This window comes from Tenrec ecaudatus, chromosome 6 (genome assembly GCF_050624435.1).
Source record: "Tenrec ecaudatus isolate mTenEca1 chromosome 6, mTenEca1.hap1, whole genome shotgun sequence".
NCBI lineage: Eukaryota > Metazoa > Chordata > Mammalia > Afrosoricida > Tenrecidae > Tenrec > Tenrec ecaudatus.
The window spans coordinates 96,357,799-96,372,860 of NC_134535.1; the positions used below are offsets into that span (position 1 = coordinate 96,357,799).

The 15,062-nt window shown below is 38.5% G+C and overlaps 1 protein-coding gene across 3 annotated transcripts in view; it reads left to right on the forward strand.

Annotated features, from left to right (window-relative positions):
- The window catches only part of KIF21A (kinesin family member 21A), a 181,651-nt gene that overhangs the window by 90,574 nt on the left and 76,015 nt on the right, over positions 1–15,062 (forward strand). For all 3 annotated transcript variants that reach the window (XM_075551887.1, XM_075551888.1, XM_075551889.1), the window contains exons 2-7: positions 4,623–4,845; positions 4,957–5,139; positions 7,080–7,229; positions 8,032–8,166; positions 9,373–9,540; positions 11,309–11,424. In XM_075551887.1, coding sequence (XP_075408002.1) covers positions 4,623–4,845; positions 4,957–5,139; positions 7,080–7,229; positions 8,032–8,166; positions 9,373–9,540; positions 11,309–11,424 — 975 coding nt within the window. The remainder of the gene's footprint in view (positions 1–4,622; positions 4,846–4,956; positions 5,140–7,079; positions 7,230–8,031; positions 8,167–9,372; positions 9,541–11,308; positions 11,425–15,062) is intronic.

A 15,062-nucleotide genomic window follows, 5' to 3' on the forward strand; every position in this document is an offset into this window, starting at 1 on the left:
GTTCAATGTAAGAGTTGAGGGGATATGAATTAAGTGAAAAGGTGGGGATGCTTATCCCCTTTTCCAGATTTCCTTTTCTCCCTCAACGAGTTTACTCAATTATTAGTGTGTACATGATGCTGTTGTAAGCCATGGAACTGATTTGCATCCCTAGCACCTTTCGTCTACTAGTAGACAGGCTTGGCTTCTAAGGCACATATGGTGAGATCTCACAGTGACTACTAAGGGCTACTATTTATTTTTAACTGAGTACCTCATGTTTTTGATGTTGGTACTATGCTGTGCTTCAGTAACTTAGAAACAGGGTATCAACTCATTTATGTCAAGCAATCAGATAATTTTCTGAAAGAAGCGATATCTCAGTGGAAAATAAAGACATGAAACCCGTGGGCTGGCAAAGAGGGAGGGAATGGAGAAGAGTGGTCCAAGGTAAGTGTCACTGTATTTGAATGCATGGAGACCAAAAAAATCATCACTATGCTGCAGGGCATGGATCTAAAATAAACCACCATCACAAACACAGCAAAAGGTTTTTCCATTCAACATTGATGTCTGGCAAAAAGAGTGTCTAGAGGGGTGTGTTGGATGTACTGAAGGTTTTAAGCAAGGTTGTGACTTTACCAAATGACCTTACAGAAAGGTCACTGATATTGTGTGTGGGACAGATTGATGGGAGGCATGATTTGTCTGAGGGCAACAGGTGAGGAGGCTTTTCATGTAGGTAAGGGTCACCTTGATCAGGATGGTGTTGATAGTTAAGGAAAGTAAGTAGCACAAGTTGCTATTTTCAAAATTCATAGCTCATGGACATAGATTCTATATGGAAATAAAGGGAAGGAGGAACTAAGGTTGACTCACAAGTTTTTGACTTGGTGACCGGCAGGATGATGATTCTCTCAGGATTTTGTAAAGATGGGTATCAGAGGAGGGATTTATAAAGAAGAGAATAATAATTTTGAGAAAGACAACTGATTCTTTACGATGTGGGGGAGTAGGTGGAGCCTGTTACTATTCTTACTGGCTTTTTATGGTCCATGAACATAACTTTTTATAAGGAGCCTGTTGTTTTATTTGTGATACTATGCATTTACCTTGTATAATAACATATAGATATGATCTTTCCTCAACCTCAATTTTACTACACAATATCTTATGGTCAACTAGTGTTACATCTTAAAAGGTTCTTGGGATTATACTTTTAATCCAGAGGTAAGGAAATTAGAGTTCTGGGAGAAAGCACATAAGCAGGGGTGGGAAACATTTTTTCTGCCAAGGGCCTTTTAGGTATTTATACATCATTCTTGGGCTATCCTGGTTAAACATTTAATTAACCGACACTGAATGGAATGGCTGGAAATGCTTTTCTTTGCTGAGGCTGGTGATGCTGGCTGGTATTGACGATTGGAAGGGCACTATCAGCTGTGGCCCAAATGTTCCCCACCCCTGACCTCTGGGGTGACAGAAATATGAGTGGACCCGAGTCTTCTAACTTCCCCCATTGCTCTCTCCTAGACAGCTTCACATAGATAATTGTGTTTTATTAAGCAAGTAAACAGATTTGAAGGCTTAATATAGAAAAAACACTAATCATAGGAAAGGAAAAGATGCATATATATCTTCTCAAAAGAACCCACTACTATCAAGGTGACACCAACTCAGTGACCTCTAGGACTGTCCCTATGCATTTCTGAGACTGTAATTGTTTACAGGAGTAGAAAAGCCCCATTTATCTGACCTTGTGGATGGTAACCCAATGCATAACCACTATACAAGGATATATATATATATATATATCTCAGCGCTCAGAATTTTACTTTTGGCTGGTACAGTATCGTGGTTTAGATAACCAGGGTTCCAAACAGTCATTGATGTTTTGTTATTGCTTGTCTTGCCCTCTTGCCCTCTTCCCATCCTGATGCTGCACTGGAAACTGGTACAGACAAGATTGCTAAACTTAGGCATAGGCTTATCTCTACTGAAGAGACGAACTCATTCTACTTCTTAAGGCCTAAGATGCAGGAATACAGTGCTTTACAATTCTTTATTTCTTCTATCTTCACCATTATATATTTCCCGTCTTTGGTTATTTCCACCTTTCTCCTTCTCCATGGCAAATAGAAACCCTTTAAAAAAAATCTAGGTGCACTAAGTGAGTGGTTTCTACATAGAAATATGCCCAAGATGGCCCTTTTCATGGAGCGAGTATAATGGGTTCAGAATTGAGTGTGCTCAATAATCAACATATCTCTGTATCTACATACTTTGAAAATAGACCTTCAAAACAGGGGAAGAAGACAGAAGAGAAAACTATTAAGTTCTAGTGATGATGGGGGTGGATGTGGGGTTGGTGTAGTTGTGTGGTCTTCAGAGTAAAGGGCAGGACACATAGGAGTTGTACAAGATGGCTTATGGGCTGTGGAGAGAAAATATTAGAGTTTCTATTTGTGTTTGTTTTTAATTTCCTTTTTGAGAAATTCTACTTTTGTATCAGTGCTGTGTAAGTGTTCACGCAACCCGTGTGAGTTTTCAAGACTATAACTGTTTATGAGAGTAGAAAGCCCAGTGTTTCTCTCAAGAAATTGCTGGTGGTTTCGAACTGCCGACCATGTGGATTGCAGCCTGCTAACCACTAAGCCACCGCATATCCCTTTTGTAGTACATACTATATCAGTAGTACTTTGGGGTATGTTCTATTGACAGGAGAAAATGATCAAATAAACTCAGAAGTGTGGTAAAGAGTTTGCAACAAAAAGATGTGTCAAGAGCATTAAGATAAATTTTATGTCTTTGAATTTTCATTATTGTATATCATCATCCCTGGAAATAAAGAGAAGAACTCTAAAGGCATGAAATCATCAGCCATACATAGCATTTTGGTCACAGAATTTATTTAACTAGGTGTCTGCCTCTTACTAGATTAGGAAGTGTTAGTGATTTAATTTTAATATGCAATTTATTCTTGTTCATGATTTTTTTGAGATTGTTAAATAACCCATATGTAACTTGATCCAATACAATTCAATTTATTTAAACTTTTCAAAGGAAGGAGCAATAACTAGTAGTGTTCTCAAAAGATTTGGCAAGAAAATTTTTTAATAAATCATTTTATTGGGGCTCATACAACTCTTATCACAATCCATACATACATCAATTGAGTAAAGCACCCTTATACATTCGTTGCCCTCATCATTCTCAAAATTCGCCTTCCACTTGGGTTCCTGGAATCAGTTCATTTTCCTTTTTTCCTTCCCCCTCCCTTCTCACTCCCCCCTCCCTCATGAACCCTTAATAATTTATAAGTTATTATTTTATCTTATTTTACACTGCCTGGTGTCTCCCTTCACCCACTTTCCTGTCGCCCATCCCCCAGAGAGGAGGTTATACGTAGATCCCCGAGATAGGTTACCCCTTTCTACATCCCCTTCCCTCCCGGTATCACCACTCTCACTGTTGGTCCTGAGGGTTCATCTGTCCTAGATTCCCTGTGTTTCCAGATCCCAAATGTACCGCTGTGCATCCTCTGGTCTAACCAGGTTTCCAAGGTAGAATTGGGTTCATGATAGTTGGAGGGGAGGAAGTGTTTAAGAACTAGAGGAAGGTTGTGAGTTTCATTATTGCTACACTGAATCCTGAGTGACTCATCTCCTTCCCACTACCCCTCTGCAAGGGATGTCCAGCTGTTTACAGATAGACACTGGGTCCCCATCATACACTCCCCTCATTCACGGTGATGTGATTCCCCCCCCCCTGCCTTTGTTGCTTGAAACTTGGTCCCCTCGGCCCTTCATGATCACACATGTTGGTGTACTGTTTCCATGTGGGCTTTGTTGTTTCTTGGCTAGATGGCTGCTTGTTTACTTTCAAGCCTTTACGTCCCCAGACGCTATATCTCTCAATAGCCGGGCACCATCAGTCTTCTTCACCACACTTACTTATGCACACATTCGTCTTCAGCGTTTATGTGGGGAAGGTGATCATACAATGATGGTTTTTGTTCTTCGGTGTCTGCTTATGCACACATCTGTCTTCAGTGATCATGTCAGGAAGGTGGGTATCATGGAATGACCGTTTAGCTGAGCAAGGTGCTATTGTATTGAGGGAGTGTGTGCGAGGAGGCCCAATGTCCACCTGCTACCCTACTACTGAACCTATAAATATATGCACATAGGTTTATTTCCCCCATAATCATAAATATATTTACATAAGTACCTGTCTGTATTTAGGCTTCTATGTATGCCTTTTGCCTCCTACTGCTTTCCTCTATTTCCTTACGCTTTCCTCCTGTCCCACTACCATGTTCAGCCTTCATTCTGGTTTCAGTAATTCCTCTTGGCAAGTAATTTTTAAGCCCTAGTTTTTGAATATTTTGGTTTTGTTTTTACTTTTTACTATGCATTAAGAGAAGGTTTACTGAGTAGATCATAATTTTACACTCAACAGTTCAGACATATCTGATTGAGTGCATCCATTGCAATCCCAGCAATGCACCATTGCTTCTTCTCTGTCTTTCTTGTTTACATTCTTTCTTCATTGTTAACCCTCTGAACTTCATCCTTAGGTAAATCGTTCCTGGAGTTTTTGGTTTATTTGTTTAATTGTTTTTTTATGATTATTTCTCACAGAATAAGACCACAGCTTGCCAAAGAAAAGATTGAAGGATGCCATATTTGTACATCTGTCACACCGGCAGAGCCTCAGGTGTTCCTAGGGAAGGATAAGGCCTTTACTTTTGATTATGTGTTTGACCTTGACTCCCAGCAAGAGCAGATCTACTCTCAATGTATCGAAAAACTAATTGAAGGTTGCTTTGAAGGCTATAACGCTACAGTTTTTGCTTATGGACAAGTAAGTATTTAATCATTCTTACATGAGTTGTGTTCAGTTGCCTTTTCATTTTTTTCCCTTTGAGATTGTAATTATGATTCGGTACTCATTTTTTGCTGTTCTTCTATTCAGACTGGAGCTGGAAAAACATACACAATGGGAACAGGATTTGATGTTAACATCACCGAGGAAGAGCAGGGTATTATTTCCCGTGCTGTTAAACACCTTTTCAAGAGTATTGAAGAAAAAAAACACACTGCAATTAAAAACGGACTTCCTCCACCAGATTTTAAAGTGAATGCCCAATTCTTAGAGGTAATAGTGTGCCATCAGTTTCTATTAAATGTTGTCTGTAAGACCACAACCCTTAGGACTATACACTTCCAATGTCTTATATAGTGCCTGGCACATAGTAAAAACCACTGTCAGTAAGTTGATTCTAATGCACAATCTAGTCCTCTAGGACAGATTAGAATGGCCATTGTGGGTTTCTGAGACCGTGACTCTTTACCAAAGTAGAAAGCTCCACCTTTATCCCACAAACTAGCTGGTGATTTTGAACTGTTGAATTTGTGGTTAGCCGCCTAGTATGTAATCAATCACTGTACCACCAGGGCACATAAAAAAACGAAACCAACCAACCAACCAACCAAACAGATAAAAAAAATCCCCCCAACTCACTTCCATTGAGGCAATACTGACTCATATTGATCCTGTAGGACAGGTACAACTGCCCCTGTGTTTCTGAAACTGTAACTGTTCCGGGAGTAGAAAGGCCCTTCTTTCTCCCATGGAGCTGCTGGTGGTTTAGAGCTGCCAACCTTGTGAATTACAGAGCAGCGTGTAACCACTATGCCATGAGGACTCCTCCATAAGGGCACACAGTATTCACTAAATATTCTTTGACTACATTAACATTAGATAATAGGTATTAATTCCCACATATATTTGAGTATAAGCCGACCTGAATATCAGCCACGGCGCCTAATTTTACCACAAAAACTGCATTAAAAATGTGCTGAAAAACTCGACTTATACATGAGTATATACGGTATTCCTTACATGTAGTCAATGATACTGGTATTAAGATTATGCACACTTAACCAGTGTACATAGAGTGCAAGAACAATTATTTATTTCAGAATTTCTCTTTATCCTATATTATTACTCTTGCAATTTAGGCAGACTCACAAAGTGTTGGGAGTTTAGCAGTTAAAACCAGAAGAGAAAAGCGAATGCGTGGCACTAATCTGGCAGTGGAAATTGGTATCTCTAAAAAAATAGAGCTAGATGATTTGATGAAATGGCCAATGGTTGGGACATGTTTGGTGTTAATTTAGGTCCATGTTGTGTGCTGGGAGGAGCATGACAACAAGAGGACTTCTGGGATTTGAATAATATTGCTGCTAGGTTAAATTATAATTCTGAGTCCTTGGTGCTAAAAGTGTTTAAGTCTAATTCAGCTGATGCATATGTTAGTGATTTTGATCACTAATGTATCACTTTTTCAGCAAAATTTAGCACAATATAGAAATTTAATTCAAAGTAATATTAGTACCATTTGTTATCTTATACTTGGTTTCAATGGACCTCCAATTATAATAAAAATCAAGAACAAAGACCATGCATTTCTGCCTAAAGGCAAGCAGATGATGGTGGAAAAAGGAAAGACACCATATTCTTCATCATCCCTCTCAATCTCCAAAATGTTTTTCAGCCTCATTACTTTCAAGTGTATTGTTAGAAAAATGTGTATACGCATCCTCTTATAAGGAGGCAGCTAGCCACTATTATCTATAAAGACAATGTTATTACTGACTTAATTTGTAGACATGTTAATAAGGGTTGCAGGAGAGTAGGGGATATCTTTAGCTTAAGTGTTAAAAATTGTTGAAATATTCTCTAAGTGTATAATTTGTCTATTTTGGGTGCATATTTCCAATCTTGTTTATTTTTGTTGCTATTTGTGTATCTCGTGCAAGAGACTAGTCATTCATTTGAGCAAGTCCACAGCCTACCAGGCAATAGTAAGTACTTTGTTGTCCTTACTCTTGTACATCAATCTGATGTTGATTTATATTTGGAATACTCATTGCTCATCTATTTTTATGTCTTATTTTGAAGAAAATAGATGTCATTTTGAACAAATGCAGAACTCTGTAGTATGTTTGAACGATAACATAAAATATGTGCTGTGAGAGTCATGAGGCAATTTCTGCTAAAATTAAACTTTTACTATGTCTTTTATTTCATAGCTGTATAATGAAGAAGTTCTTGATCTGTTTGATACTACTCGTGATATTGATGCAAAAAATAAAAAGTCAAACATAAAAATTCATGAAGATTCAACTGGAGGAATTTACACTGTGGGCGTCACAACACGTAATGTGAATACAGAATCGGAGGTAACGTCTATGTTCTAGTTATCATAGAGCATCTTTAACTCACCTCTGCTCATAGTATACTTAAGAACAAGATATGAGACATGAACTTTGTGTCTCGAAGCATACCCATTGTCATCCAGTTGATTCTGTCTCACACCGAACCATATAGGACAAGGCAGTAGTGCTCCAGTAGTTGGCAATTCTTATGGAAACATACTGCCACATCCTTCTCCCATAGAGTCACCAAGATCCTTTCATACCTTGGAGTTAAAGTCTTAGCTTATGTTCATTAAAAAAACACATATATCTCAGGATCTTATTTAAAATGTCAGGTCTTTGGTAAAGGCAGTACCCTCATGGCTTTACAGTTCAAGAGAGAGGGTCAGACAGTGGGAGGTGAGGAGGAGAGGTAGTCCGTTGGTGTTTTTGTTGTCACAGGACCAGAACTGTATCTGCTCCTAAATGAAGGCTGTGAAGAAAAATGACCAAAGATACAGAAGCGGCAAAAGAGCCGGAGCAATTCCAGTCACTTCTCAGCTTGTAGCAAAGTGTTCTGCTGAAAAGTTTAGGAGCAGAAGCTGCAAATGTCAGCAAGTGGCAAACAATGCATCTCAGTGCTGTCTCTTGTTTAAAAAATAATACACTATTATTCTGAGAAGTTCAGCTCCAAAATGCCTGTACTAAAATAGAATAGTCATATGAAAATCCACATGTCTTGCATCTTTTGAGATGGTAGGCTTAACCATTAGCGTAGAGTAATGATTGAGTGGTATCTCGTTTACCTGTTGTTCAAGCAGCTCGCTTCTTTCTTCCCTCTTTTCAGATGATGCAGTGTTTGAAGTTGGGTGCGTTATCCCGGACCACGGCTAGTACCCAGATGAATGTTCAGAGCTCTCGTTCACATGCCATTTTTACCATTCACGTGTGTCAAACTAGAATGTGCCCCCAGGCAGATGCTGTAAGTTCCCATTTCTAACGTTCAGACAGACCTAACTCACAAGAAAGCCATGAGAGTGCATTTGAACTAAATTCATTTGTTTAATCATTTCTTTTCCTAACGGCTTATCTTCTGTCTTACTTATCCTAAATGTGGCCAATCTTACAAGATTTGGAAGTGAATTGGATGTATCTCTGCAACCACCAGAAAGCATGCTGTCCCCAGCTGGTGATGCATGTAGTCACCTGCAAGAAGCCCTTTGCTTTTGAGAACTAATGTGCTAGGAGCTTCCTGGTAGCAGCATGAGCAGCGTCTCAGCCGATGTCAGCTGGCTTTTGACTTCCGTGCTTCATTCCTTGTCTAGATTTCTAACTGACAGCAGATATTTCTGCATTTATATTTAGCTAGCTACCGGATTTTTTCCCCTGTATACACCTACTGTATACACTCAAGTTTAAGCCGACCTGAATATCAGCCGAGGCACCTAATTTTACCACAAAAACGGCATTAAGAATGTGTTGAAAAACTTGGTTTATACATGAGTATATACAGTATATATTTCGGAAAGTGAGTCTGGAGCATTTAAAAAGAATAATTTTATTGGGGGCTCGTACAGCTCTTGTCCCAATGCATAAATAACATGTGTTGTGTCAAGCACATTTGTATATATATTGCCATCATCGTTTTCAAAACATTTTTTTTGTACTTGAGTCCTTGGTATCAGATCCTCATTTTTTCCCTCCTTCCCCCTCCCTCCTTCCCTCCGTCCCTCCCTCCCTCCGTCCCTTCCTCCCTCCTTCATGCACCCTTGATAATCTATAAATTATTATTATTTTTTTCATGTCTTACACTGAGTGATGTCTCCCTTCACCTACTTTTCTGTTGCCTGCCCTCCTGGGAGGGAGTTATATTGTGACCTCTTCCCCTCTTCTCTCCCCCACCTTCCCCCTCCCCTCTCCTCATGGTATTGCTACTCTCATTATTGGCCCTAAGGGGTTTATCTGCCCTGTTTCCACTCTGATCTGTACCTGTGTGCGTGCTCTGGTCTAGCCGGATTTGTAAGGTAGAGTTGGGTCATGATAGTGGGGCGGGGGGAGCATTAAAGAACTAGTGGAAAGTTGTATGTTTCTTCGGTGCTGCACTGCACCCTTACTGGCTCGTCTCTTCCTTGGAACATTTTTATTGTCACATTAACAACATATTTTCAACAAATTGCTTCCATTGCAGGAAAATGCGACTGATAATAAGATGATTTCTGAATCCTCTCAGATGAATGAATTTGAGACCCTGACTGCAAAGTTCCATTTTGTTGACTTGGCAGGGTCAGAAAGATTGAAGCGGACGGGAGCCACAGGCGAGCGAGCCAAAGAAGGCATTTCCATCAATTGTGGACTGGTAAGGCCAAGGCTTCTGCTCGTGTCACTTTCTCTTTTGTATGACCTAGCACCCCAAATGGAAATTCTCACGCACTGAGCTGACAAATGAAGGCTGCAGTCAACTCATAAGTCTCTGATCTGACATTGTCAGCTTTTACCCTTCTTCTTTTTCTCACAGTGTACTCTTCTTCATATGTGATCTTTTAATTACATCACATTTTAGGATATGTACGGAAAATTGTATCTAGAATTTCTTTACATTTTTTCACATTTAAAAATGTTACCAATAATCACCATTTGACATTATTTTAAGTTTCACACAGAATACTTACAATTGCTTTTTTTGCTAACTTTTTATGATCATCACTTTATTAATTTAGGAAATTATAATGCAATATTTTTTCATGGCAATAGTTTCAAAATAATTAGAAATTCATTTTAAGACCATGCCACCTAGTGGCATTTTATTTGGAAAACACCTTGTTATTGCATTAACAAAGCTTCTGTTATATGGAAGGCAATGTTTTAAAGCAAAGTTCTATGTAGTTTATTTTGTCTTTATTTTATAATTGGGCATTTGTGTTCCTATGTAACAGTAAAGGCATTCATAAACTTCTGTAACACTGGAAGCTTCAAGGCATGTGTTTTTTGCTTTCTTTCTCTCCCTTCCAGTCTGCTCCTGGAGGCTCCATACATTTGGTTTCTTTTCTGAGATTACTCATTGTCTACTTCTGTGTTACTGGGATTCCTTCATGGGGGAAATTATCAATAGAGGCTACTTAGAGATTTCCCATCTCCAGTGTCCCTTAAAGGTTCCCACCATGAGGCTGAATTTTCTGTTAAATACGTGACCCGGATCCTAGACTGTGTGTTGTTTTGAATTTCGTAGTGGATCAATAATTAACATTGTTGGTATTAATGCTGGTGCTTTCTGAAAAAGACAAAAGCTATTACTCCATTTTCTTTCCTGTTTAGGGTATGAAGGTGTGTTGAGACATAGTTTGTAGAGTTTCAGTGTAACCCATGCTTAGTACTCGTCGTGAGAGAGATCAAGGCCAGGCAATATGGATATCATTCCATGAATGACCTAGAGACAGAGTTCTGGAATGTCGCTTTACTAAAGGCCGGAATGCAGTGGCAATAGGCAGAGCAGTGAAGGGGACAGGTAGGAGTGTCTAGAGAGTTCTGTAGTTTGACTCAATTTTTAAAAAATTGAAGACTCGAGACAAAGATTGATTGTACATTTAAGTACAACTACACGTGCTTGGGAATACTTTGTTTAGAGAAGCAGTTTTATCATGGCTGAAGGAGATTCTGTTTTTCCATAGGGAACTATATTGCAAACAGAAAGTTTTATGAAACTATTAAATGAACTAAAGATTTAATTCATCACTGTGTTGAAGAGAAGGATTTCAATGGGAGCTAATAATATCCCAGGAGCACACTTAATGCTCTTATTTTAGAGATGGTTAGATGTTTTCCATTTTAGAGTATTTTTATTTCTAAATATAATCTTTTATTTCTAAAGAAAACCTTTCTGTAGAAGCTTAAGTACTTGTGAGAGACAGATGCATATATATAACACCAAACTTTGAGTTGTGTCTATTTTATTAGTTAATGCAGAAACCTTTAGGGTATATTTTATAATGTAAATGCAAGCAAAGCAAAATCAAAACTCAAATGTTTTCAATTGCTATGATTCCCTGTATAATTTTTCTATGTTTTTTCCCTTGAAAATGCTGTAATTAGTAACCTTGCTTCATCTTCGCTCTCTTTTTCCTTTCTAGTTGGCACTTGGCAATGTAATAAGTGCATTGGGGGACAAGAGCAAAAGGGCCACCCATGTGCCCTATAGAGATTCCAAGCTAACAAGACTATTACAGGATTCCCTCGGGGGTAATAGGTATGTATCATTGATTATTCTCCATTATTCCTTGCTTTATAAGTAAGTTTGTAAGGTGATTTATAAGAATTGATTTTTTTATAAACCAAATAAAAAATAATATGCTTTCCAAACTCAAGCATATGAGGCGTTTTGTGTTCTTGGTGCCATTGAGTGGCGCAGATTCACAGTGACCCTATAGGACAGGGTAGAACCACTCTCGTGGCTTTCCGAGGCTATAACTCTGTATGGAGAAGAAAGCCTCCTCCTTCTCCCACTATAATGTGTTATAAATAAGGAAACTGAAATTCAGAGCGGTTCAGTAGTTTATTTAAAGTTCCTTAAGTTGAAAACCAAATCCATAATATGTCCTCTTCCTACTATCCTGTGTTTCCTGCTTTAATTGAGTCGCATTTAGTAGACACCTAACAAGATTTTGGTGGGGGTAAAAAGAAAATCCTGTGCTTACAAAGTAATTTAAGTAATTTACTGATATTTTATGGAAAAGCTACTAAAATGGAAACTTAATATTTTGAAGGACTTTAGAAATGAGAATGAATGAGGTAGGGTGTTGTCTGGTTACTAACTTTGTCAGAATTATTGTTATTCCCCTTTTTGCATACTTTGCAGCATTCTGATATATTGTATCAGCTAAGGCCCTCCTTTTGGTAATGCATTCCTTTTCATAAACATCACCATTTTGGCTTTACAAGTGGAACATTTTTGGCTTTTAAATTAAAGCATAGCACAATTTAATAAGTTACAAAGAGCCACAACAAATTTATTTCACAGTATTTTTAACATTCGAACAAATCATGCTTCTTGAAAAGGTCATTGGCTGCTGTATAATGATCTGATAATTAAACTTGCCAGCTTTCTTTTGGAAAGCCACACAAAGTATTTTGAATAATGTTCAATCTAGACTTGAAGTCAGTTTAGTTTTTAAAGTTTTGTTTGATTACATTCAGCACCTTTTTAATGTCTATTTTTATGTAAACTGGCATTGCTTCAACTCATCCCTCTTCCAATATATCAAATACACAAATGAAAGCTTGCCTCCATGATTTCATATTTCAGACTTTCCTAGTTTTTCAGTCTGATCTTCAATATCAATCTGGGTTTTTGTCATAGAGCAACTTCGTATTTTTTAACCCAAATGTAAAAGCTTTTAAAGTTTTCTATAATGTAGCCACTGCCTATTCTTTGAAAAATCGAAGTAGAGATGATAAACAATCATACCCTTACAGATTTCAATTGTTGGGAAAGTTTGCTTGCTCTCTAATCGGTCTGTGCAAGACATTTTCACCATGAGTCTTGAATTCTCTGGTAGTTAGGCTACAACCAAATAGTCTCAGATATTTCCCCCTCATTTTTTCATGGGTGATAAGCCCTCAGAGGAAATGACCCCTTCTGCTTCCATCCTTAAGTCAGCCTCCTGTTAAAAGAATTTTATTTAGCATTTCGTGATTGACCTCATAGTTAACAGCACTGTACCTCATCTAAGTCATGGAAAGCAAACTACTTAGCATGTGTTTGGAAACAATTGGCATATATTTATGTAAACAATTTAGTGACTCTTACTTTTTTAATGTACTTTCATGCATTTACAATAATTATTACATCACCTTAATATATTTGTAGCAGACATTGCAGAAAACACACAAAAGCATAAAGTACTGTAAATCACAAGATCAATATTAGAAACTACCAGTCCTCCGTGGAAGAAAATTAGGCTTTCTGCTCCCAGGGGCAGTTCTTTTTTCTTTCTTACTTATGGGGGCTCTTACATCTCTTATCACAATCCATACATTCATCCAGTGTGTCAAGCACATTGGCACATATGCCGCCATCAACACTTTCAAAGCATTCTCTTCCCATTTGAGTCCCTGATATCAGCTCCCCATTTCTTCCCCCACCCTCCCTCCATCATGAACCCTTGATAAGTTAAAGATTATTATTTTCATATCTTGCATTGTCCTCTGTCGCTCCTTACCCACTTTTCCATTATTCGTCCCCCTGGAAAGGGGGTTATAGATTAACCCTTATGTTCGATTCCCCCTTTCTCCCCCTACCCTCCCCTAATCCTCCTGGTATCTCTACTCTCCTTCTTGGCTCTGAGGGGTTTATCTATCCTGAATTCCCTGTGTTGCAGGCTCTTATCTGTAACAGTGTGAATGTTCTGGTCTAATCTGATTTGTAAGGCAGAATTGAGGTCACGATAGTAGGGTGAGGAAGCACCAAAGGACTAGAGGAAAGTTGTGTGTTTCATCAGTGCTATACTGCACCCTGACTGGCTCATCTCTTCCATGTAACCCCTCTGTGAGGGGATGTCCAATGTCTACAGATGGGCATTGAGTCTCTGCGCCACGCCCTCCCCCCCTCATTCATATTTGGTATAGTTTTGTTCTGGGTCTTAGATGCCTGATACCTGATCCTTTCGACACCTCATGATCACACAGACTGGTGTACTTCTTCCATGTGGACTTTGTTGATTCTCAGCTAGATGGGTGATTGTTTATTTTACAAGCCTTTAAGACCTGGGCACTATATCTTTTGATAGCCAGGCACTATTAGCTTTCTTCACTACATTTGCTTATGCACCCATTATGTCTTCAGCGATTGCTTTGGGATGGTAAGCTTCATAGAATGCGGGATTGTTAGAACAAAGTGTTCTTGTGTTGAGGGAGTACTTGAGTCGAGGCCCAATGTCCATCTGCAACCTTAATTCTTACATATAGACATGAGTACATAGTTCTGTTCCCCTCATTATATAAATATATTTACATATGTACATGCCTGTATTTAGACCTCTATAAATGTCCTTTGGCTCCTGATTCTTTCCTCTATTTCCTTTTACTTTCATCTTGTCCCACCATCATGTTGGGCCATCATTCAGGTTTAGTAATTCCTCGCTGCTACAGTGCCCTTGATTAAGCCCCACTAGGCATCCTACGCCCTTCTCTCCATTGATTTTAGTTCACTTGTTGTTCCTTGTTCCCTCCCAGGGGCAGTTCTAATCTGTCCTTTAGGGTAGCTATGAGGCATAATTGACTTAATGACAGAAAGTGAGCGGTAACTACTGCTAAGAGTTCTGATATATTTTCTTCCAGGTATATAAAATAACATAAAAGTGATACATATAAAAGATATACAGGGATGCTTCAAAGGGATTGTGAAATAATTCCATTGTCTTTCTATTCCATTTTCCCACAAACTTCTTCTAGCCCCGTATATAAGCTATATAAAATAATATTGCATAGTAAAATATTTTATTAATATAATTCTCCTTAAAACAGAATTGAAGTTTTCCTATCAGCTTTCAAATTAAATATCCCTAATGTTTTCTTTGATTAGAAAAAATTCAACTGTACTTGAAATTTGAATATTTTGGATTGTGTTTAATATGTGATTCCCACCCCCTATGTAGTTAATCTTGGCCAGCTCCTCTCATTTCTCACTCCCACCACTTTCCTTAAGCACTTGAACCTATACTGCTTATGCTAGTTGTGAAAGGTGAGACCACCCCACCCCCAATTTGTTGTGTACATGATAAATTATGCATGTCTATTCGGATGACACCATTTTTAACTTGCCCTGTGAATTTGAGAACCTTTTATCTGGCCAGTAGCTATTCAGTGTGTTGAGTCAGTGCGAATGAT